The 24,589-nt window shown below is 41.6% G+C and overlaps 1 protein-coding gene across 1 annotated transcript; it reads right to left on the reverse strand.

The window, feature by feature from the left end:
• Positions 1 to 5,623: 5,623 nt before the first annotated feature.
• LOC131692456 (histidine-rich glycoprotein-like) lies at positions 5,624 to 19,296 on the reverse strand. The gene is made up of 4 exons (XM_058979515.1): positions 19,024 to 19,296; positions 7,501 to 7,583; positions 7,210 to 7,434; positions 5,624 to 7,152 (listed from the first exon to the last, which is right to left on the reverse strand). Exons 2-4 carry the CDS (start codon positions 7,570 to 7,572, stop codon positions 6,133 to 6,135), a joined length of 1,317 nt encoding a protein of 438 aa, XP_058835498.1. The 5' UTR covers positions 7,573 to 7,583; positions 19,024 to 19,296; the 3' UTR covers positions 5,624 to 6,132.
• Positions 19,297 to 24,589: the final 5,293 nt, after the last annotated feature.

The following is a 24,589-nucleotide window of genomic DNA, read 5'->3' on the forward strand; positions in this document are numbered from 1 at the left end:
TTGCCCTGCCCGAAGGCCAGGCGCATTCTCAATGTGAGCAGAACAGCTCAATTTGGAATCCAATACTTGACTTGATCCGCACATAGTAGTTCAGTGTCAAAGAACTGCAATTAATTTCCAAATATTTTGCCGATGCAAAGTCCAGTAATTGGTATTAGGTATTCCTCAGTAAACCCGTACTCCAAGCTCATTGAGTTCCTCAACAATCCGTTGGAAACCAGATTCTATAGGTGAGGACTGCCGCAAATACTCAACTTCTTCATCTCTACATGTCTCAGTGACGAGCAAAAAATGCGCTTACTAAGCATTGCGTTTATCCAACCCGAGATACATACAGATGCTCCATGAACGCGCGTCGCTTCCAGAATATATTGGAAAGACATATTGCCAAAAGCACCATTAAATTTAGGAATACACCCAAGCTAGATTGCTAGAGAGAGAGACCTTTTCAATGTTGTAAACAACATTGTGAAGCAGAGTGATCGTGTCCCACACTGATATGCATTATGAATTTTACGCAGTGTATACCAACCTTGCACCTTTTTGGCTACAGCGTCATCTCACCAATACCGGGCGTATCGTAGAGCTCCATCTTTGTCGGTCTTGGGCGGCGTCCTTCTAGTTCCCCCGTTCGTTCACGGATCTCAGGTCCTCTTCCACTGCGTATAGCCAACGTTTGGTAGAATTAATAGATGATTTCAAACAGGTTAATAAATGTTTCATCCTATCTTATACAGAAGAAGGAATAATTCTCGGTGTAAAAAATAAGATTCTACATTGGATAATTCGAATCATAACATGACTTACGAGTATTCAATAATGCCTTTAGACATGGTTGTTGAAATGTAAGTTGAGAAATCTTTTTCAATACGAAGTAAGTGGTTGCCTATACGGATGTAATATATCTTTTTGCTTTTTTTCTGCGGGACTCTCTTGAATTAGATTTTGGGGTATTGAACAGGTTGACGGTGGAACCACGCGTCGCCTCTGCTGTTTACCAATACTCGCAGATTTTATATACTTGGTACAACTCATGATTCATGCGTCTGCGCCATACACCGTTTTCGCATATCCCGCCGAGTATTGTCCGAGGCAACTTTACGCTCGCAGACCCTGAATGCTCTCCTATCTGCCTCCCTCAACGTCCACGCCTCGTGGCAATAAAGAGCGACAGGGAGGATCAGTGTCTTGTACAAGGCAAATTTTGTTGACGTTTGCAGATTGCAGGACCTAAGCTGATTACGTAGACTGTAAAACCCTGTTGGAAGCTGCAATACGCCTTTTTACCTCGCGGGAAGATAAACGAATTCTTCGACCACCTCAAACACGTCACCATCAAGCACTACCTCGGAACCAACACCACTAGACCTACCTCTCTCTTTACCTCCGACCATGTACTTTGTCTTGGCTGAGTTGATGACTGAACCTATCCTCCCTGTATCCCTCTTAAAAGGCATGAATGCCTCTCCCCCTTGCTCTACGATCGATTTCAATTACATCAATATCGTCCGCAAAACCGAGGATCATATGCGACCCTGTGATTATAGTTCCTTTGCACGCCAACTCTCCTGATAGCTCTTTCAAGAGCAATATTGAACAGCAAATTCGAACGTTCATCGCCTTGCTTCGGTTCATCTAAGGTCACAAATGAGGTTGAGATCTGACCTGCAATCCGAATACTTGATTTTGAAACATGCAACGTCGTACGTATCAGTCTAATCAGTTTCACCGGAAAACCATGTTTTGAGATAATCTTCCACAGCTCATTTCTTTTCACTGAGTCGTTCGCCGCCTTAAAATCAATGAACAAATGGTTGGTCTGCAAGTTGTACTCCCGGAATTTGTCTACGATCATCCGCAGACTGAACATCTGATCCGTCGTTGAGTGGTTCTCACGAAAATATTGGCCGACGGAGGATTCCTCGAGCGGTCTCTGTCTGCTAAACAGGATACGCGACAGTACTTTGTACGCCGAGTTCAGGAGAGATATCCCCCTGTAATTAGCGCACTCCAGCTTGTGCCTTTTCTTATAAACGGGGCAAATGAGTCTATCCAGCCAACTAGCAGGTAGTGTATATTCAACTAACATAACGTTCCTGATGTTGTTAGGTTAGATTCTCGTTCAGCTTAAAGAACACGGCATAAATAGCGGTTCTAATTTGAGGTCCGAAAATCTAACCTAACAAGCTTCAAGAGTTTGCTATCGAGTTACCTCTTGAGGAAAAGATGCCGGAAACGGATAAATTCGACTGCAAAGTCTGTCGCCGGTCAAACAACCTGGACGATATGGTGTTTTGCCCGGGATGTGAGGAATGGATCCACTACCAGTGCGCTGGTGTCGATAGTACCGTAGCAGACAAAAGTTGGCTGTGCGAAAAATGTTCAGCTCGTGCATCGGAACACATGACATCGGCGGCAGAAATTCCCGCAATTAACTTTCCCGCTATACCGTCCGGCTTGCCGACGATCGCGACAACAACCGATACGACAAATTCCAGTCGTTCGCTATTAACTGAGCAGGCAAGGGCAAACCTCCAATGGATCCAAGAGCAGAGAAGTACACTTGAGCGGGAGATAGAGGAGAATCTTATAATTGAAACTTAGCGGAAGAAGTTGGAGCTGCATCGGCTAGCCAACAAAGCCATTATGGGGATATTTGATCAGACGAGGGAAGAGCCTTCGACGGGCATGAATGGACCTGCTACGATCGGCGTCGTTAGTGTAGGGAACTGGATGCAAAAAATGGTTGATGAGATAAAGAATCTATCGATTGTTCAGGGGAGCAAGGCGACAGGGGCGGTCAAGTCCACGTACGGCCATAGTTCCACACTGACGACCACAGGGGCTGTTAATATAAGTGCTTTTGATCCGTCTCTTTCGCCGCCACTGCTGGGTGCTGGAGCTCTCCCGCGTTTCCGAATCGTTTCAATCACCTCGTCGACCCACTCGGCTTTGCTGCGCCAAGTGTCTTGGATAATCGTTCGACCTTGAATGGAAATGTGTGATAGCAGTCCTTGGGAGTCAAACAAGCTCATAACACTGCGCAAGATATTCCGCTTCGTCGGAGAGATTCCGTCCAATTGCAGCTCGGCTGTGAAAGCCAGGACATCTTCTTCGGGCAGCCACAGTAGACCCAGTACTCTTCCCGCTTCGCTTTCCACGGCGACGCTTATAACCTTCGCTTGTAGTTGATTTGATTCTCCGACCCGTTGCAGCAGGGTTTTCGAAGTCGAATGCCAATTCCTTATCTCGAATCCTGCACGTGTGTGTATCTCCTTAACTTCTAAAGCAACCTTAATTGCCTCTTCTTCCGTGTCGAAACTGTCGAGGTAATCATCTACATAGTGTTTCCTCAGTACGGCCATCGCAGCCCAGGGGAAAGCGGCTTCGTGCTCTCTAGCATTCAGGTTCTTTATATACTGCGCTTGACATGGAGAGCATGTGGCTCCAAAGCTACCAAAGTCGAAGCGCTGGCTGTGTACATCTTGTTGGCGTATTCTGAACTGGTGAAACATTTGTTTCAAATCTCCACAAACTACTACCGAACGCTCCCTAAAACCGCAGAGCACCGCTGCGAGGAATTCTAGTAGATCCGGACCTTTGAGAAGCATGGCGTTCAATGAAACATCTCCGACTTTCGCCGCGGCATCCCACACCAGTCTGATTTTGCCCGGCTTCTTGGCGTTTCTCACTGCCCCCAGTGGTAGATGCCACACTTTTCCTGGGTCAGTAGACTTCAGCTCCCAGGGAGTAACTTCGTGGATGTAGTTGCTCTTCAGATACTCGCCAATTTGGCGCTGTACGCTTTCTCGTGATTCAGGATCGTTGTTCATTTTCCTCTCGAAACATTCCAGGCGGTGCATGACCATAGGAAAACTATTGGGAAATTGCACTCCTTAAAGCTTGTTAGGTTAGTTTTTCGGACCTCTAATTAGAACCGCTATTTATGCCGTGTTCTTTAAGCTGAACGAGAAAAAATATATTTGGAGTTTTCATCAATTATAATATTTCATTTACTTACAGTTTGGCTTTCTAAGTAATTAACCCAATAATTCAATAAAAAAAATGCTGCTTCTAACCACCGAAGGTGACTTGCATTAAATGCTTATTTCCCTGTCGATGACTTCATTCGAACGCAGACTAGCGGTATCCGACCGGGGGGGTTCGCTATGTGCTTTGCCGTCAGTGCTGCCAGGTTTGGTAACAGATGCGATGAGCGATTATCCGTTCCAAAGCTTTTAGAAGAAAAGAACTTGAGCTGAAACTCTTGGCTTCATCAAATCTCGGGCATCTACCTTTGGGAATAAATCTTACATTGTTTCTAGCACAGCCCTCTTCCAAAGGGTTCTCCTAGTCCCCACGACGTTATCCAAATCATCTAGTTGACTAATTGTTGGAAAATGTCCATGAAATTTAGTCGTCAAGTTTTCCAAAAATAGGTTTCGATTTGTAGATTTAAGATGACGATGTGGCCAAATTTAGGGTAAAATTAAAATAATCGAAAAATGTATATTTATGATTGGATAGACGGCTTAGTTTTATTTGGAACCTGCCAATTTCCCAGTTCATGCGAATTTCGTTTAGAGCAAAGCATTCTGTCTAACACCTCCTCTCTTCCAGACCTCGCAATAGTCTGTTTCCTACATTCAGTACATGTAGATTTGTACTACTTATGTACTCCATCAGTTCAAATCAACTCAGTTTGATGTCTGAGCTGCGCCAACTGCGGGAAAGCCCATATCAGCTACAATACAACGCTTTTGAAATCATCAGATGGTGATGATTCCCTATGCGGCAGACATGCCGAACAATATATATACTTTTTATCTATGTTACCGACAGTCAGAGTAAATGTGACAGCACAAATACTGTGAGTTGTGAGCTCCGATATGAGACACGCATCAATAGCTTTATTTGCAGAATGCATGCACGAGGCATTTCATGTGGATTAGTCATGCCTGTCTTGTAGCAATTAAGTAACTCTTCAATATACAAGTTTCCTTTATGGAAGAACGGTTCACCTTCCTGCGTAAATATTCAAAGTCGCTGTACGTTTATGCTGGAGATTGATTTGTGATTTTAAACCATTGTTGATTAGAAAGCTACAACATATATTGCACAACAACTAAAGGACACCAAGCAAATTGGGATAAAACGCATTAGCGAGCCATATCAGGTGGGACATGACAATTTGCTTGTCGCGATTTGCGAAAAAAATAACGGTCCATTGTGTCAGAGATTCGCATACCACAGTAAGGGTAATCCCCAAAATGCTCCGTGCGCGACCGGATTATTTGTGACCCTCCAACCATTAAGGCTTCGGCAAGGAACTAAACCTTGACTTAGGGACTCCTGTATGCAGTCGCCTCCTACGACATAGGAGCAGGAAACTAGTGACTTAATTCTTGACCGGATGCCACACGGCTTCTCTGGGCAGGTTCGTTTACTAATCCTTTTAAAATCAGCTACTTCTTGCTTTGGATAAATCTTCCTATTCTTGGATACCAGTTCAATTCCTTTTTCCTTATCATCGAAAAACCTCCAAGAACTTCTCATTATTTCCTATCGGAACTACCACTAGCACACGCGTCGCTTCCCCGTTTAAATGCTATCTCTCAGGAAATCCTTTTAGGTCATTAAATTTATTTTCTGAAAATGTCTGCGTAACTTTCTTATCTTATTTTCCCGACGTCGAACTCCCACAATGCTCAACATGATACCGTACAAAAATTTTGTGTATCTTTCAATTCAAATCACTTCTGCGTAGACCAGCTTCCGAACAGAAAAAATAATAAATACTAAACATTAAGAAATAAAACATCATCCATGATGGAGAGTAAATACGTTGGCTAAATACAACACCTTTCTCAAAGTGTTAATAATAAGAAAAACCACTGCCACACGTGTGTCGGTGTGTGTGCGCGTCATCATCATAATGGACAGCATACCGCATAGAACCGGCTTGCAAACAGTTAAAACTCTAAAGGCTAAAACCGTCCGATTGTCAACTAGCAGTTGGTTGATGATAAAACAAGCAAGATTAGAGCCAAGGTAAGAATCGAAAACAAAGATCACTAACGACTAGAAACCGAAAAAAAAACAATAAAAAACTTAGCTCGCGCTTCTTGCAACTCAATTCGACTCCACTCGGCTGTCGTCGTGGTGACGAGCGGCGCCATTATGATGATGCTGATGATGGTGATGATGATGGGTGCCATCATTTCCACTCGGATGCTCACTGTGGTGATTATCATAGGTCAGGATAGCCCCGACATGATTCGGTTTCAGCTCGTGCGGATGAATGTTAATCTTTTCCTTAATTTCGTGCCCGTGGTTCATCCTGGAAACGGCATCCTCCTCGTCCGAGCTGATAACCAGTGCTCCGTGTGGTCCTCGTTCCAGGTGATGATGCTGATCGATCTTCTCACCCACCACGTGATGATGCTGCAACGGTGGTTGATGATGTGGATGCTGCTCGCCACTGGAATGGTGATTCAGGATGTCGAATTGATGTTTGAGCAGACGCTCGTGATCTTCCTGTTCGGGTGTTTTCGGTTGCGGGTGGAATTCTGGATCCTCTTCAACTTCCAGCTCGTTTCGAAGCCGCTCGAAATCTAGGATCGTGTTTTCCGTTTGAAGGGATTCCACCAGTGCGTCCCAGTTGCGATCGCTGGAACCCTTGATGAGCTTGATCATTTCTACCAACTGTTCGCGGTCCTGCTTTGAGTTGTTTTCTTCGATGCTCTTAAGCAGACCGGCGATTTTTTGATGCAGTAATTTCTTTACATTGTCGGTGTGGCTGTGGTGTTCGTAGTGATTCAATTGGTGCTGCTGAAGATAGGTCGTACCGTGGGATCCACTCTGGTGAGAGTGAACCGGTGAGTGGTGAATCGGTTCGGTATCATTTTCGCTATAGGGAACTACTTCCAACAGTTCCGGAATGTCGTTCTGGATCAGGGAAGCTGCCGTTGATGTAACTTGCACCACCTGGTTGGGTTCTTGATGGTGGTGATGCTGATGCTTTTTGTGAGCTTGCTTCTCACATGAAGTGCACGAACAGTTTTTGATAATTTGGACACGTTTCACCAGGACAGTTGGTTTCGTTTCCTCGTCACCGTTGGAGATGGAATTTTCCGAACAATCTAACGTGACCTAAAAAAAGATACATTTATTGCAAAAGTTTTGTGGAAAAGCATGACTTTGTCTCACATGATGCCATGAGGTTTCCGATGGCTGACAGCTGTCACAGTATGGACCAATGACTTCCCCGGGATCCGAAGGTTCCGTATGTGGAATCGAGTAACTGAAGCAAGCTCCCACACACACATTGTTATCAATCGTTACCTGTTTGCAACCAGGGTAACTAATCACTTGGCTAATGTTTCGTGTTGTACACCAAGAATGCTTATCAGGATATAGCACAATGTTGTGAACCTACAAACAAGGGAGTTGCTTATAATGCGGCACACCAGGCGTCTCCATTTCATTCCATCTACTTACTTTGTGTTCCCGATTTCCACTGGACAACACTGCCAGTGTCAGAATGGTAAACAAATATAACCAGTTTCCCATTTTACATGAATCTGAAAAAAAAAAAAACAAACGACTTGTTCAATTTCACATAAACGAGTATGAATCACGCCGCGACCGGAGGAACACTTGCTTGGAATGAAAGGAAGGAATATGCATGAGAAGAGTACACTAAACAAAGTTCGTCGCGTAAACAGTCGTTCAAGTCTTTTAAACTGCTGCAGTCGTCGCCTACTGCCAAGGCTCCTACGCATAATGCAGCATGGTTCCACAATGTCTCGTCGTCTCTTTTTCGAGTGGTGGGTTGCGGTTGATTCGTGGGTGAAAGACGTCACCGATGTGCTACTTGACCGTAGCTAGCTTTCGACGGATCGTTCCTCAACGGGTGACGCGTGTTCCTGGTGTCGTTCGAATTTCGCTAACAGCTGTGGTCTATTTGCTTACTAACCTACCCCTTTCGAAATGTACCACACCGGCCTGGTCGTAGGTAAATAAGTGTAGGCAGGCGGCAATCCATCACAATGGGTATTTCCAGGGCGAGACGCAATTTAGCGAACCGATGGCCAATGACGATGATTTTTTTTTTTCGATTCTATTGCACGCGCGGGAGCTTGTTTTGTATTGATACCGGGCGGGGTGTACTGAAGGAGCAGGTTTTGTGTTTGCGCAAACAGAACTCACTACTTTTTTTTTTTCTTAAATGCCGAGCATTCTGGTTTGAGGTGATGGGGCAATTATCGCTAGTCGCGACTAATCTCATGAACTTTCAATGTTAGCCGTTCTAGCATTGTTTTCTTACAATTAGTAAATTGGAAATCAGCGCAATCTGATAAAATATTTAAATTTAGGTTGGTTACTATGCACGAAAAAAAACTTTTTTCTCCTGAATTGATAGAAAGTTGGTTTCTTCGACAAATTTTTAGAGATACCCGTTGTAAAGAATTTTACTGAAGAACATGAATTTTCTGGACTTGTGTGGTTTTACTACCTCCACATTTGCCTCGAACTTTTTTGTATAAAAACTCACAATGAAAAGTTGTAGGCGGTGGTCAGCTATTTTCGTCCGCGTCCCTTATCACCAATTTTTATACAGTGATTCATCAGCAGTGCTATCTTTGAAAGTGAACCACCTTGGTTATGCAACTATTTTTTTCCGATCTTTTTTTAAATGCAAATAAATAAACAATCTTCATTTCGTTATATTCTGAATTGCACATATTTTGTCGTATGTAATTTTAAATGTACTTTCATATGATGGCATTGTAATTGGTTTATGCCAATCGAGCTGACATTTCTTTAGACTGAACAAACTAATTCATTTGTTTGTTTAGTGTTTATTTGACCAACTAGGAAACGAATCCACTGGGTCTTTAATGCGGGTGGGAAATACGCATGGTCTTGTCTGAGTGAATGACTTTTGAATTATGTATGAGGGTGGAGAATTGACAATTCGCTAGGCCAATTTAAATCCAATTACCAATTTGCGGCAATCAGTTCAGCACGAGAAACAAATGTTTTATGGTCATATTTAATGCTTTAATTTTAGTCCATTTACTCATCAGTCAATTATACTGAGTTAAGAATAAGTACGTACTATTTGGAAACGAGGGGTGTTTGATTCGTGCATGATGTTAATATCGTTTAGGAACGCAGTATTTATATTTTTTCTGTTTCGCGTCTTCATTGTAATATCGGAACGTTTACTCGAACGAGGTGGAAAACTTCAAGTTACGGGATCTCAATATGTTTGTGATTATACCAATAAGGACCATTTATAAATTCTGCCACGCTATTAGGAGGAAGAGATATGACTAATTGTGATATAAATGGGAGGGGGGCACGTCATGTTCTTTGACGCAATCGGCCGTTTTACGCACGATTGCGCCATGTATATAGGAAATTCCATAAAACATGAACACTTTTGCGGGTAGCGGCATAAAAGTGCCACTACAAAATGAAGGAAAAAATAAAAGAATTTGATTCGTATTAGACCAAGGGGAAAAATAGCGTGGTAATATGACAGAGAATGAGTTAGTATTGGGTAATCTTTGCGTGACATAATTTTTGAATGTTCCACCATACCACTTTTAAACTCATTGTTTATGGTTCATTTTACATTGTCGACAACACTCCCGACAGCCGGCTGTCCGGAGTTCAAGTTGTTTTCGATGAAACAATCTCGATAAACGATTAGCCAGAGTTTAAGGTTGGACAGAGAATGCGCAAAAATCGAAAACGAAAAAAGCAGTTTTTTTACACACCGTTTGTTAGATCTTCATAAAAAGCTTATGTAGAATGTTGATACAGTACTGCTGATTGATTCTTATGAAGATCTAACAAACGGTGTGGAAAAAAAACTGCTTTTTTCGTTTCCGATTTTTGCGCATTCTCTGTCCAACCTTAAACGCCTAGAAGATTCACGTATCCTACAGTCAATAAACTATTCAAACATGCACAAACATATAGTCTCAGTCGCATCGCTTGCTTGATGCGAATCCTGACTAACAACCCACCCACTACCCAATCCGTGGTACTTATGGGAGTATCACTGAGTCGGGGCCTTCCGTTAAGTAAGTACCACATCAACACTTCCTTTCTCATCCCAAGTTACTTTAAAGATGGTCGTGGCCCGCAATGGTGGCTCTCAGGCGAAACTCTCGCTTGGACTGGATCAATTGTTATTCCCAAACAATGCTCCTCAAGTAGTTTGGCTGAAAATGAGAGCCATCAGTCTGCAATCTACGAAAAGTTGTATTAAAAATAACTAAGCTTCAATGAAGCATTACCATAGAATTGTCTAGCATGTTTTTATTATCTTAAAAACTATGTCGAGAAAACCGACTTTCTATCAGTTCATGAAAAAAGCTATTTTTCAGTTTAATCACAGAGTCATGTTAAATTTTAATTTTCGTTCGATTGTTGGGAATATCCATATGAACAATTTCTCCAATATAATATGTATGAATATATTCGAGGGTTAAGCCACTAGTGAATTAAGTTGACGTTTTTGGCGTTTCCGATCATTGTGGATAGTAAACATACATACTTCAATCAAAAATTTGATTGTAGATCAGGTCAAAATCGATGCAACTCTTTACAGCACCAAAAAGTATGGTTCTTGCGTTCCTCTCAGTTAACGAGCAAATCTGGAGTCCCACAAGGTAGCAACATGAGACCACTGATGTTTGTGCTGTTCTTCAATGATGTTGTTTTGCTGCTTGGTATGCCTGGTAAGCCGCTCTATCGATGACTGCGCTCGTCTTCAAGGGCTTTTGGATTTATTCGTTGGCTGGTATCGATGATACTGGCTCATAGTCGGCATTTCGAAGCGTCAAGTGATTACTTTCCTGCTCATAACTAGTCCGATAGGTTACCACTACAAATTCGATGGCCGAGAAGGCTCAATAGAGTTGATCACGTTAGCGACCTCGACGTCTTGTTAGATGCTAAGCCAACGTTCAATCCGCGTCGATCAGCTTTAATCTCAAAAGCAAACCGGACCGTCGGTGTATTTCCAAAATCGGTTAGGACTTTAAGGATCCTCACTGTTTGAAGGCGTTTTATTACTCGCTGGTACGCACAGTAAGGACCATTAATAAATTACGTAACGCGAAAATTGCCAAAAATTGATTCCCCCCTCCCCCATGTAACAAAATTGTCACAAATTTCTCTATCCCCGCTCCCCTATTACGTAAATTCTTCGAATTTTTTTTTGCCCAGTAAAAACATGCTGCGTAACGATCTAGCTTACTTCCCCTCCCTTATATGTCACAACATGTCACAACTTTTCATACCCCCTACCTCCCCCCCTCCTAAACACGTTATGTGATTTATGAATGGTCCCTTACTCGATAATACATGCCTAATTTGAGTTCCTCATCAGCTTATGTAGATCCTCAGGATTGAATGCAGGGAGAAAAGATTTTTTTCCACTCGTACACGAAAAAAAAATTGTTCCCAAAATCGTGAATAAAGTGCCATGAATTCTGGAACAATCGCGTTTTTACGTTACGAAAACAGGACCATGACCAAAAATCATGACTATTATAATTATGTTCAATTTCCCTTCAGTAACGCCCGCATAACGCTTTCATTAGTGGAAATATTTAATTTTGTTTTGTGAACTTCAGTCACGGTTTCCGCCAAGAACTAGTTCACAACTTTATGAACATTATTCATAAAATCAAAGGTTGACTCATGATTTTTTTCATAGTTATAGGAACAATAGTTCACAAAATGAAAATATTCTGGCTATTTTTTCGTGAACTATTTCACGAAATTCGGAATTTTATTCATGAATCCATTCAATCCTCGAGAACTAATTCATGATCCCTAATATATTAGTCACGATCAAATATCCGTTACCAAAATCATCAAATATTATTCATGCATTCGTGAACTGGTTCATGATTTTTAATATATTAGTTACGATCCAATATCCATGCTCGTAAAATAGTTGACATCATGAAATATTATTCATGTATTTGTGAACCGGTTCATGATACCTAGTATAATAGTCACAACTTACCATTCGTTTTCGTGAAATAGATCACGAAATTATAAAATAATATTCATGAATTCGTGAACTGGTTCATGATTCCTAACATACTAGTCACGATCCAATATCCGTACTCGTGAAATAGTTTACGAAATCATGAAATATTATTCTTTTTTTGGGGAACTAATTCATGATACCAAATTTAATAGTCACAACTTATCATTCGTTTTCGTGAAAAAGTTCACGAAATCATAAAATATTCATGTATTCGTGAACTGGTTCATGGTTCCTAGTACATGATTTACGATCTATCTAGTATCTATTGGTGTGCTTGTGATATTTAGAAGATATCCCTAATCATTTACAATTTCATGCATTCCCTAATCATTCAATTTGGTGATGAAATTTTTACGTGAACTCTATCACAAAAGTTGGAGTATTATTCGCGGAATCATTTTTGTTCCGTGCACTTTTTTTTATGAAATATCCAGCTACTAGCGACCAGTAATAGGTACGAGTAGTAGATATAAAAAAACTTTAAGAACCTCGAACATCGTTATTTATTTGATAAGGTTCATTGTGATGTCCGGACAGAAAACGAAAACTGCACTGAGAACCCAAAATAGTATGCGTGATATAGTTCACAGAACCAGATATCGCGAATGAGTCTTATTGTAATGATCCAGTTCATATTGTCACGTTATTCCGAGTAAAAAACCCATTAGTAACCAAAAAGTAATAGATCACGATAAGGCTAAGAGAATTTACGAATACCATGATAAAACTGCAGATATCATGAACATTAGTTACACCACTCTTTGAAAGTAAACTTTAAAATATCATGATAACATGAACAGAAATTACGAAAATCGTGACTAAGATCTTGAAATCATGAACTTAAATCACACAACTCGTGACGCAAATATTTAAAATCATGACAAAGATCCTGAAATCGTGAACAGGAAGCACTCTACTCATGACTAAAATATCACGATAACGTAAATGGAAATTACGAATATCGCGACTAAGATCTTGAAATCATGAACTTTAATTCCGCTAACGTCATTCACAAGAATCGCGAAGAAGCTCTTGAAATCATGAACAACGTTTGACTGTCGACTGTGTAGTCCCAAATCATGAACAAGAATCACAACAAAAACTAAACATGTCCAAGGAACAACAACAGTAACCCAACCAACCATTCTAATGTAACGCCATGTATATATTATTTTAGAAAACACAAATAGTTTCATGAATACGAGGTTTATTATTCATAATTTCAGGAACTTGGTCACGGTTTTCGTAAATCGTTCAGTTCACGAAATCGTGACCTTTTGTTTACGAATTTATGAACGGTTTTTTTTCATGTACTGAGATACCTTTCCTGACGGAATCATCTGGAACTACCATCGTACCAGGATCCTTGTCGTTTGGTCGGTCTTGACACACTGGAACGACACAGGAAAACTCAACAAGCAATATTTGTGGGTGTGTGATTATATAATCCATCTCCCACTGAACGGCAGTGCTATTTATAAAAGAAACTTGTCTGCATCTATTTATTGATAAATTTTGTATTATCCATAGATGGACAGTGTACATTGTACACATGTTTAGCCCTGGAGATGAAAGGCGATAGATCTACTGTACATCCAACGACCCATTTCCAGCATGTCTGTTCAACGTACATTCTGAGGTCGCCTTCATATACAATGAGCCCCACGCGAATACATCCCCGTACCAATTTAATGTTTTTGATTTTGGCACGTATTTACGATAAGGTAAAATTTATAAAGATTGAAGAACAACACAAAACGATCTCACCGGCGTGTTGCTCTGAATTCTTTAATTGATGGCACTACTGCGAGTTTGAGTCTAGTAATCGAACTTCTCCATGAAGTTCCTCTAGAAGAGCATGCAAAGCTCGAAGGGGACAGGCCTCTTGGAATGCTGCTGCTATGAGTTAGGTGGTTATGATCCACGAACTCATCCTTGTAGATTCAATCGTTGGAAAATACCCACGGAACCTAGTTGCCAAGACCTCTTCGAGACGTTTAAATCATCAAAGATGATTTATTTTGTGATGAGATAACGACGGTTCGACCTCGTTCGGTACAAACCAGTTTGTTAGCTCATGCGTAATATTGTCGGAGCAGAGAGTTACATCTAACACATCATCTCTGCCAGATTGTGCCAATGTTGGACGATTTTCTATTTTAAGTGTATGCAGATTGGTGTATTTTAAGTATTAAGCATTAATTTCTCAATGTTAATTTGAGCTGCTCCAAATTATGTGATGGGCATTTGCATCACTGCCTATTGCTGCTACTCTTTTGAAATTATCAGAGGGTTAGACGTGTTTCCTGTCTATATTATAGCGTCACGTTGACTGTGACGGCACAAATATCGCGAGGTCGGACATAAACGCAGTCGAATTTAAAAAAAAAATAAAACGCAAAATCAAACGTACTGTGGAATCGTGATCGTAGTAAGCCAGATGAGTGTAGAGATCGTTGCGAGGTGCGAAAATCAAAAAGGGACAGAATATGCCGAGAGTCAATTTTGGCGTTTATTAAAAGAAAGGTCCCCTGTTACTGCTTTGAGTGACACCAAATTTGTTCACAAATTGAGAAGAGAGGCAAAAGCCAAGCCAAGTGTGACTCTGTCACACAAGTAAGAACTCAGCCATTCAATGAAAATCCGGGGTACGCCCAGTCGTGCGTGACATTTTGTCGTGACTAATGACTTACCTTTTAATATAGGGGCCCCTTTTCAAAATTTCGGAAGTAAAATGATGTAAGATTTTGAACGCTTATATCTTTTGTTCTACTGATGGGATTTAATCAATTTCTTCGGCATTTTGTCGAAAATATTTGTACCAATGTTGTATTAATTTTTGAAATATGTAGTACATTCACTATCAACGGAAAAATAGTGCATTGAAAAATCTTTCGAAAACAACTCGGAAAAGTGAAAATTTTCAGTCCATCCCACACAGAGCCGTCAATAAGGTGCACCAACCGAACAATAAAATGATGAAAAGTTTTAAATATAGGTCCACTATATGTTTGTTCCTATGATTATTTGTATTGAGTTGCTTGGCGAGAGTAGTTGGTGGGGGAAAGCCGGCATATTCGTTTTGGTTAAGCCATTAGAAGCCGGACGGAAAGGAAAGACTCATGCACGGCACGAGAACGAGCGAGAACGCGATAGTACATTTTGAACCTTAATAACTTTCCTTCTACTAAACGGATTGCTAATCTTGTTTCATAAATCGGAAGGAAAACATTCGACGCTTGCTACCGCTACGTTGTTTGCTACATAAAATTTGTTTAAATAGTTCAAAAACTACTTTAAATGAGAATCAACATTAATGATAAAACCTATAAATAGGGGTGACGCAAGTTCATAACGGCTTTTCTCAAAGCCAGACGTGTGTATGACGCAGTGCAAAACGGACGTGCGTGCTAGGTGTTAGGTCGTCCATTGAGAAGCTGCATCGAACGACCAATCAAATCAGCTACCGCCGGGGGGAAGAAGAAAAACGTAGGTGGAGCTGGTGGCGGTGAAAAGGCCAAAAAGCCAAAGGTTAAGAAACGCAGTAACTGAAAAGGCGGTAGCAACTGCCACTAAAAATGCCACCAAAAATATCGAAGGCTGCAGCGAACAAGCCGAAGACTCCAAAGCCAAAGAAGGCCGCCAAACCTGCCAAGAAGGCTGCCCGAAGAAGATAAGTAAATTCACGCGTCTCTAATGTTGCCAATAGTCCTATCCAGGACTAGCAAAATTCTTGTAAAGAATTAGTGGTGCTTATTTTCCGTTAGCGCTGTTAATTGTGGATGGATTTGTGTCATAGTTATATGCAAACCGTCCTTAGGATGAATATATAATGGAAATGGAATTTTATTAGGAAGTTCCTTTTATTAATTTGTATAATTAAAAATAATTATCATATAAGAAAATATTTTTCAAATTAATCTACAAACCCGAAGGTTTTTGTACCACTAAGCGAAAGCTACACCAAAACGAATGATGAAAATATTTTCATTTATCGCACAAAAGGATGGCCTTCCACATGCACCGAAAAATTAATAAATAGGAACGCCTTGATGCAAAGCGTGCTCATTCGGTATGAGCTGCGAAAGGGGAATGTTCGTATGTGTGTACGCAGTAGAAACAAATCATCGGCAAGGTTTGAATCGTTTCAAAAGATTCTCGTCTTGTATCACCATACCATCACCGTCCTTATTAGGACGAATGCATAATGGAAAAGATGGGTTGGTAATGTATATGACATATGTCGTGACCACACTTCGAAGTTATTTCAAATCTTGCAACGCATAAATTGACATAATTTCAATTATTGTTCCTATATGAATGAAATGACAAATTTTCAGGTTAACACGGCAATAACTTTGCAATTTATAGAACATTTTTATATTTTTAGTTATCATATAATAACTATCATCTCTCCAAACAACTTAACCCTCTGCTGCCAACCCCGTGGTTTTGCGGGGTTAAGGAAAATCATTGTAAAATGTCCAATACACGATTTTATGTTGTTACCTCCACTAAAACCACTTCAAAACACTCCCACCTGTCATACAAGTACATTGTCTGCTTGTTGAAATCATATGAAGAAGTTGTGCTTATGGTCGTCCGGGCATAAACCCCTGTTGATCGATGCAGATGTAACTTTTCGAGCGTGAGAGTACGAAAATGCTTACAATTTCAAATATCTTGGTTGCAGATAAGCTAGTTATGTCTCTGTTGTCTCCTACATTTCGACGATCACCGCTCTTATGAACTGAGAGCATGAACTCAATATTTTGAAATGACAGTTTATCTTCGAAGTACCTTTTATACACAATTCTGTCCCTCGTGTACTAGCCCATACGTTATTATTAAGATTTTCAAAGAAGCAAAAATCACAAGAAATACAGTAATTGATTTTACTTTACGATCAAAAAGTTCACAGCACTGAAATTTTGATGTAATATTTTTATTAGTTCACATAGCGCAGACAATCATCGACATTCCATCCCTGAAGCGAACGCCTTTACCGGTGCGATGATGCTCTCAAATCGTACTGCAGAAACAAGCAGGCCAAGAGCCCCAAAAGGGTTGCAAACGCTCCCGGCATGGGCAGCGCGACGGTGGCAAGCGAATGCAAAGCCTGCCTTTTAGCGTCGCGTCATAACTAAGCCCATATCTAGGAGTGAATGTGGTATGTGCGGCTAGATCGCTGAACGTTAATACGAATAATTGCATGTGCACCACACAAGGCCCCGGCGCGGCACCACAAGTGAGTTCACGAAAGAAAACGGCAAATATTGCAATATATGCGCGCTCGGTACCGGAGAGGGACTCCCAGACCGTGCCGAGTTGAACGAAAATAGGGGAAAAGGCTACACACAACACACACAGCTCGAAGAAAAATAAGCTGGACACCAATTTAGAGGGACGTGGAATGTGGAAAAGTTGTTTGCGTTTCTCGTCTAATTACAATATGCAAACAAAACACTCGACTGATGAAGTTTGCTTTAGCGCAGTGAGTAAAACTTTTGTACTAAGGGACGACCCTTTCCTCAAGTGGGTCTCAATTGTCTTCGCTTCATTAGGTGACCATTAGTCCGGGGAGGGAGGCGATGTAATGGAGTGGCTGGTTAATGATTTAGACAAGTAGAAAACCAGTCTTTTGTTTCGATTACTTGAAGATTTTTAACTGACCACAGTTCCTATCGTTTTTGTCACTTGATAGATTCAACAATTCATGTACAACACCTACTCAACAGTTTCTTTTTTTTGTCATTTGAGAAATGCTTTGCAATCACTTTCAAAAACTAGATCCATTTCCTTGCGCAGTTTCATTCCTGGCGAACTGATTGCGTATTAAATCTCGCGGGAGAACAACCCAACTGCTGATCAACTCTGTTCGCTATATATGTACATACATAGAGCAGATATTTGCTGCAGTAAACCCGCAGAAATCTGATAGCACAGCTCACAACGCTCTTCGCCACTGGCTGTATGTGGGGAGCTGTTAATCAACTAGTTTTACATACGAAGGTGTTGGTTAGTGCAGTCTTGATGCAGCGGGAAGCTAGTTTGCAAATCCGTTCGTTGCTTTGACAACCTGGCCTGCTGCCGTTGCTACTACTGCTTTACGATCTTCCACGCAAAATTGGCAAATAGAAAAAGGTAACACATGAGAAGATATAGCAGTCGAGGTTCATTATATGCAAAAATTAAAAATCTGTTAACACCGTTCCGCCAGCTCAGTCGGTCTCCTGTGCCTGGGCTACCCAGGAAGATGGTTGGCAGCGAAAGGGTGGGCGTGTATAGAAGAGTGAATGAGGAACATACGAAGAGAATCCGTGCAACAAAAAAAACTGCTGAGAAGAGGTTCAAGAAAAAATGCCGCGACATACACGGCAAAGAGCGAAAAATCGAAAAGCGATATCACTACCTCTTCCGTCAACCAACAGTTCCCAACCCCATCTCCTGTTGCCATGCAAAAAGCTGTACTCTCGTACGACCACTCGTTGACCAGTGTTTCTGCGCCTGCTTCCCCAGCTCCTCTGCCCAGTGACTACCGCAGCACTCAATCGTCGCTTGAAGCGAGTATCTATTTTAGGAGATTATTCCTTACTTAGAAAACCAGCTAGTCCCGTAAAACGATCACCAGTATTCCTTCTATGTCGAACTTCCAACGACCAACCCCGTGAAAGACTCCCCATATCGCACAGCTGTGACCTCAGTCGTTCCGCAAAACCGCCCCAAACACTTCCGTACACTTATTATATTCGCATATTTATCTTCTTTATCTCAAGCGGTTGCTCTTTAACCGAACTTCTCTTCCATAGCAAGCAAGCACCACCAATCCTGTGCCGTCGTGTGGCAAACAAAAAAAATACGCTTCACGCGCATAAGCGCGTTGTTCCGCTGAGGCGGATCGCATCTGGCACCTTTCGATGACCAATTTTCACACTCACTCAATGTTAAGTACCAGTGTCATACACCAGTTGGCCCTTTCTGGTCGTCCTCCCGCGATTTCACCAACAAACCGCCACTCGATGATTATCCTTTATCCGCCCGTTGACTTTGCACTAATTAGATACCGCGCGGAACGGCAGCGAACAAAAAAGCACACTTTCCTTCTCCACCGCGTACTTCTCAATGAGGATCGCGCTGCAATCGGCACACGGCAAAGGAGCGCTTATTCTCGCTCCGCGACCAACGACGACGACGACGACGACGACGTTGACACATGGGCCGCCGCCAATAGGTGGCACTCCGTCGTCGCTCTGTGTATATACTATTCGCTCTCCGGCGGTCGACTACCGCCATTGATTTTGTTGCTGCTGTTGTTATTTTTGCTGCTACTGCTGCGGCTGCTGTGGTTATTTATTTCTCACAGGTTCTCGCGGTAAGTCGATCTTGTGTCCCACAGCATCCACGACACAACCACGGCGGCGGTGTATGAGCAATCGCGCCGATGCGATCGTGTCATAAACACGGATTCTCGTTTTCTTTTTATCTCTCTTTCTATAGTTCATTCAGTGTTGCTCTCGCGTACGATGAGGTAAGATTCGCTAAATCTGTCGGTGTTCAAGCTGGGCGATGGTTTGCTCCAACAGTGGTTAGCTTCTTTATTAGACCGTTTGGGGATTCTTAGTAAAATTAAAATAAAGAATGGCTGATGGTGGTGATGGCTTAATGCTCAATGAGCTAAAAAGATTCGTGGTACAAAGGTAGGAAACTGAAAATAAAAGTGAAATTAATTATTTGCTGCTTGTAATTGTGTTATAGAAGTAAAGTACCTTCAGCAAGGCATTGTCCTAAAACACATATTTAGACAAATATCAAAGTAAGCTTAGATGCCAATTTTCACATCTTTTACAAAATTTTGGCCCACTTCGATCGAAGTTTTTAGCATTGTCGCTGTGAGTGAAAAACACATTAAATCCTATAACTTTTGAACTACTCTTCACAAAATTATGGTTTATATCTATTTTAAAAACTTACTATGATTGGAAATAACCTCGTTTCTTTGAAAAATATGGCTACTTGGAGTTTAGGGATATGTTGTTTCCAAAATCCTTTATGTTAAATAATATTTCTGCTCTATGCCGCAAATCATACATTTTTTGCAGTTTTTTAATGTTAAAAAATCTCAGGAATCAAACAGAACTTTTGTGATCTTAATCAGAATACGAGAAGTTGGAGTTCCACGGTATTTTGTCAACCATTTCAAATTTTACCAATGCGCATTATACGCTATAATATCTCTATTCAATTAAAATCGTACCTTATTGAACGTGGAATATCCTCAGAAAACAGATGAAAAAGGTTTGATTTTAAAATTACCGTAAGCTCAAATCCTAAAAAAATTGAGCCAGGTAAGCTGCACACAAGATGGGCTTTGGCCGCCCTCGTCGGGATAATTGGTTTGGATATATTCGTTTCATTCGATTCGAGCACGAAATCCGTAAAGAAACAACATAGAGCTTTCTTTTATAACGTGGAAGAATTTGTCCGTTTGGGTAGAATGGTCGTTAACTAATAGAAACGAGCAAAACATTGAGTCGTGTATTTTCTAGAGCGGCCAAGACACGCCATCGCTGCTTCGACGCGATCTTCTTGATCTAGTTCCCGGTGTTGGATTATTTCATTCAACTTCAATACCATAACCGAACGCGCGCACCTTACTTATTTGATTCTATCTTCTATACAATTTATGGCTACAGCTTCTTCCGTACGGAAACCCATTTTTTCGTCGTATCAGATTTGATCTCCTTTGGATACTTCTGTAGTGTCTGATTCATGATTCATGCCCAGGATTTTCGATGCGTCTTAGTTCCGGTGCGTTGTGGGGCGGGGGGAGGGTTCATGTCCTTGGGTACGAAAGTCACTACGTTGGCTTCGTATCACTCCAGCACAACATTTAAATAGTGGCATGAAGCCAAGTCCGACCAGAAGTTCGTAGAGCCCTCCTGTTGCTTCAACAGAGGAAGCAGACGCTTCTGTAGAGACTCTTTGAGGTAGCTCTCCCTGCTTACAGTCCCGGTAGTCCGTTTGCCACATTCGCAATCCGCTTGCCAAATCATGTATTTATTTACAAACTTTGAAAAGTTCTGCTTCCTCACGTCCTCTGGAACATCGAACTTGTGCTGGGGGGAGAAGAACAGTTGCTGGAGATCCGAGTTGACGTAAGCCTCATCATCCATTAAGAGACAATATGGATTCGTCAGCATCTGGGTATATAGTGTCGGACATGTAACTTTCCCACCGTATTTCGCCGTTCGTCATGATTTAAAGCCTTCTGCATTGTGTACGTAAGCAGTCTCTCCAGATCCTTGGCTTTCTGAACGAAAGACTTGGAGAGATTCCATTTTTGGCCGCATCCCTCACTGAAGCATTGGGATTCCGCTTAAACGCTTTCACTGCAAGCTTGTGATCCTGATCACTAATAGAACATCCATTTTGACTACATTTCTCCTTCTGTTCGATGCTCAGAGTTTGATAGTTTCGCTGACTGCGCGATTCCGAATTGTTTTTCAAATTCCCAATGAGAGTTGAGGATTTTCCAGGTGCTTGCGCAAAATCCATTCGCGACGTTGTTTTTCGAGTGACGCATTTTTTCAAACTTTCGAAAAAACACCCAGTGGGTTATTTCATGCAGTTTTTCAGCGATGCAATTTGATACACCGAAGTGCCGAAATCAATCAGTCCGACGATTTCCAATAGAGCATAGCTTTCAATTCGCTGGCACTTCAATAAACCGCGCCTGGCACTTTGACACTACATACTCGATCTAGTGTCCAGTAGTGGACTATATTCACTGACATCCCGGTAGGGTGCCAAAGTTGGACCGGCGATTCCAAGTGATGCGTGGCCTTCAGCACAGTGGCGCCTGGGCGATCCGAGCGCGAGATACTCCCAATGGTAGATCTAGCCTACTCCGATACGGTTGATATCTTCTTAAGTTCTTCTGTTACTTCAATAGTACTCTAATGAATGTATTCTATGCCCTTTCGTCTTTGTACAACTCTTCTACGAATCTGGGACAATCTAATACCACGTACTCCAAAGTCCTCCACACACTTTCATTCCGGACAGTGGAGTGAAGACCTGTAACCGAACCGATATTGTATACTTCCCGAAGCAGTCGGGGCCTGATCGAAACTGCATTAGATGAAAGAATGCCGTAGCCGGTGAGTCCACCTTCCGTTCTCTACATTGTCCCAATCTCGTTGCCACTTTGCCATCGAGTCGGCTCTCGTCATGCTTCTCGAATCTCTCATTTCCTGTCATTGGTCGATCTAGAAATCCCAAATTATGAAGCTGAAGGCGCATACTGTCTCGGACGAAAAGGTTCTGTACGAACTCGTTCATCTTATCTCTATTTCGCTTGGTCTTCAGCGCAGCGCCCTCCAGTCGGAACGTCGTATCTCGATATAGAAGATGCTAAACCAGCCAAAAGTTGTTTCTTACTGCTGCTTGAGCCATCAGGGTTCGCCATAATCCAAACCACTAGCCAGTTTTTTCGATTATGTTGGTGGTCTCCATCGTCAGCATTTCCACCTCTTCCAGGGTTCCAGAGGTTATTGATAGAACGACATTATCTGCGGATGCGTCTATTCCGACTCCTATAAGCAGTTTTAGCATTAGAACGATTCAAAGCCTAAGCATCTTAGAGCCTGTGCCACTCCCGTCGTGACCCTCAGATAGGTTTTAAGAATATTGCACGTGTATTTGGGGGACTCGTATTTTGTGAAACTATGCTGCTATATCACGCTGACATTATTAAACGCTTTTTTGACCCCCATCGTTAGTACGACGCAGTAGCCATTTCCTTTACTCTTGTGTTTGGACGACTTCTCTGCTTTCTCTATGACCATTCGAATTAATATCACCGTCGATCTTCCTTTCCGACCTACAAATGGCAAATAGAAATGAAACCAAAGTTTTACAGTAGTTCACTAGTTGCATTAATTTCAACTTACGTCGGTTCAATTTTAGGATGAGTTTGAATACAATACTCGACATTTGTGATTGACGTCCTCTATCAGGGCCTGTGCAGTCGACTCTAATATGTTTTTCTCAGTTCTTCCAAATTCTAATTCATTTTTTTTTTCGTCCATCTTCTGTGGTCTTCCGAAGTTCGAGTTTCATCATTGCCTAATAGGTTTTGAGGGATTGCGCTGTACCTGCAAATGTGAAAAAGAGAAAGGATTGCTCGGGCTGTTTGTTGCGTGACAAAGAAACTGGAGATTTTGAGAATATCTGGAAAAGGTTTGGAATGGGACGAAAAATGGATAAGCAAGTATCAGTCACTCGCGTAAGTAGGAGATGGGGAAGGAAATAGAAAAACTGGTATATTTTTCTACAGACAAATTCTAATTTATATATACAAAAATCAAATAAATACACTAAATATGCGTCGATTTCTTACCTCATGTAAGGAATCGAAAGTCTTATTGTAATGTTATAATCCATTTGATACAAACATTGCAGTAAGGCGGGGCTGGTTGATGGAACGATGACCTCGGAACATGTCTGGCGCTGTACACGAAATGGGTCATCGGAAAGTCAATTGAGCGAACACCTACCTAAATCCTTGAACCAAGTAATTTGCATGGATATGTTAAAATACATGCAAGCATCTTTTTCTGTAAATCACTACAAGCTAGTGGGAGTTAGGATGATTAACACACACACACACAGTTTAGTAAATCGCACCGTTTATAGTGCTTTTGGTCACGAATGGTTCACTACATTTTCCATAAGTGCGCACATGGCACATCAAATCAGGTACTTCGAAGCGAATGTAGACAGCTTCTTTCGTTTAAAACGATCACCCACAGCAAACTTCTAGTTGACCGTGAAACATTCCTCTCCAGACAACTTAAAATACACTCCAAGGTTGGTTTCATCATTAATAGCGTATCACTGGCAATTCAGAGGCAGCGTCATGTAGCGTTTCCGGGCGCACGTTTAGGTCGCACAATCTACTGGCGTTCATCCCATTTTTTTGCCATGTCCCGCATCGAAATGTTCGAATTCCGCTTGAAATAGGCAATCAGCCTTCTTTGCGTTTTACTGGATTACCTTTGAGACGGTCCTATGATGTATATTCATCAACATTCTAAAGGTGCGATGCGACAACCCGGGATTTTGAATATGTTTGTTTTTCGTACAAGATCTTTTCGCGAACAGGTTGCTGATGAACTTACATTTCGACCAGAATCTGACAACTCTCGGATGTAAACAATACACTATAAACAATACACTATAAAGGAGAATTAGAAAAAAAAATTGGTTCTTTCAGTTCTATGGCTTGTTGTCATCTTCCAGACATCACCGTCCTGAACAAGTTCAACATTGGAGACCTGCATATCTTTGGCGACCTTGACGTACGATGACGACGGTCAATTCGTTGGTTAGTGCTTCGGGAAAAGCACGATTACATTCAACTTATCCGGGCATGTTTCAACCGACGTCGATGGGCCTTTGATCGCTGTCATCACTACTCGATAAGCGTTACCCCAAGGATTA

This window comes from Topomyia yanbarensis, chromosome 1, assembly GCF_030247195.1.
Source record: "Topomyia yanbarensis strain Yona2022 chromosome 1, ASM3024719v1, whole genome shotgun sequence".
Classification (NCBI taxonomy): Eukaryota; Metazoa; Arthropoda; class Insecta; order Diptera; family Culicidae; genus Topomyia; species Topomyia yanbarensis.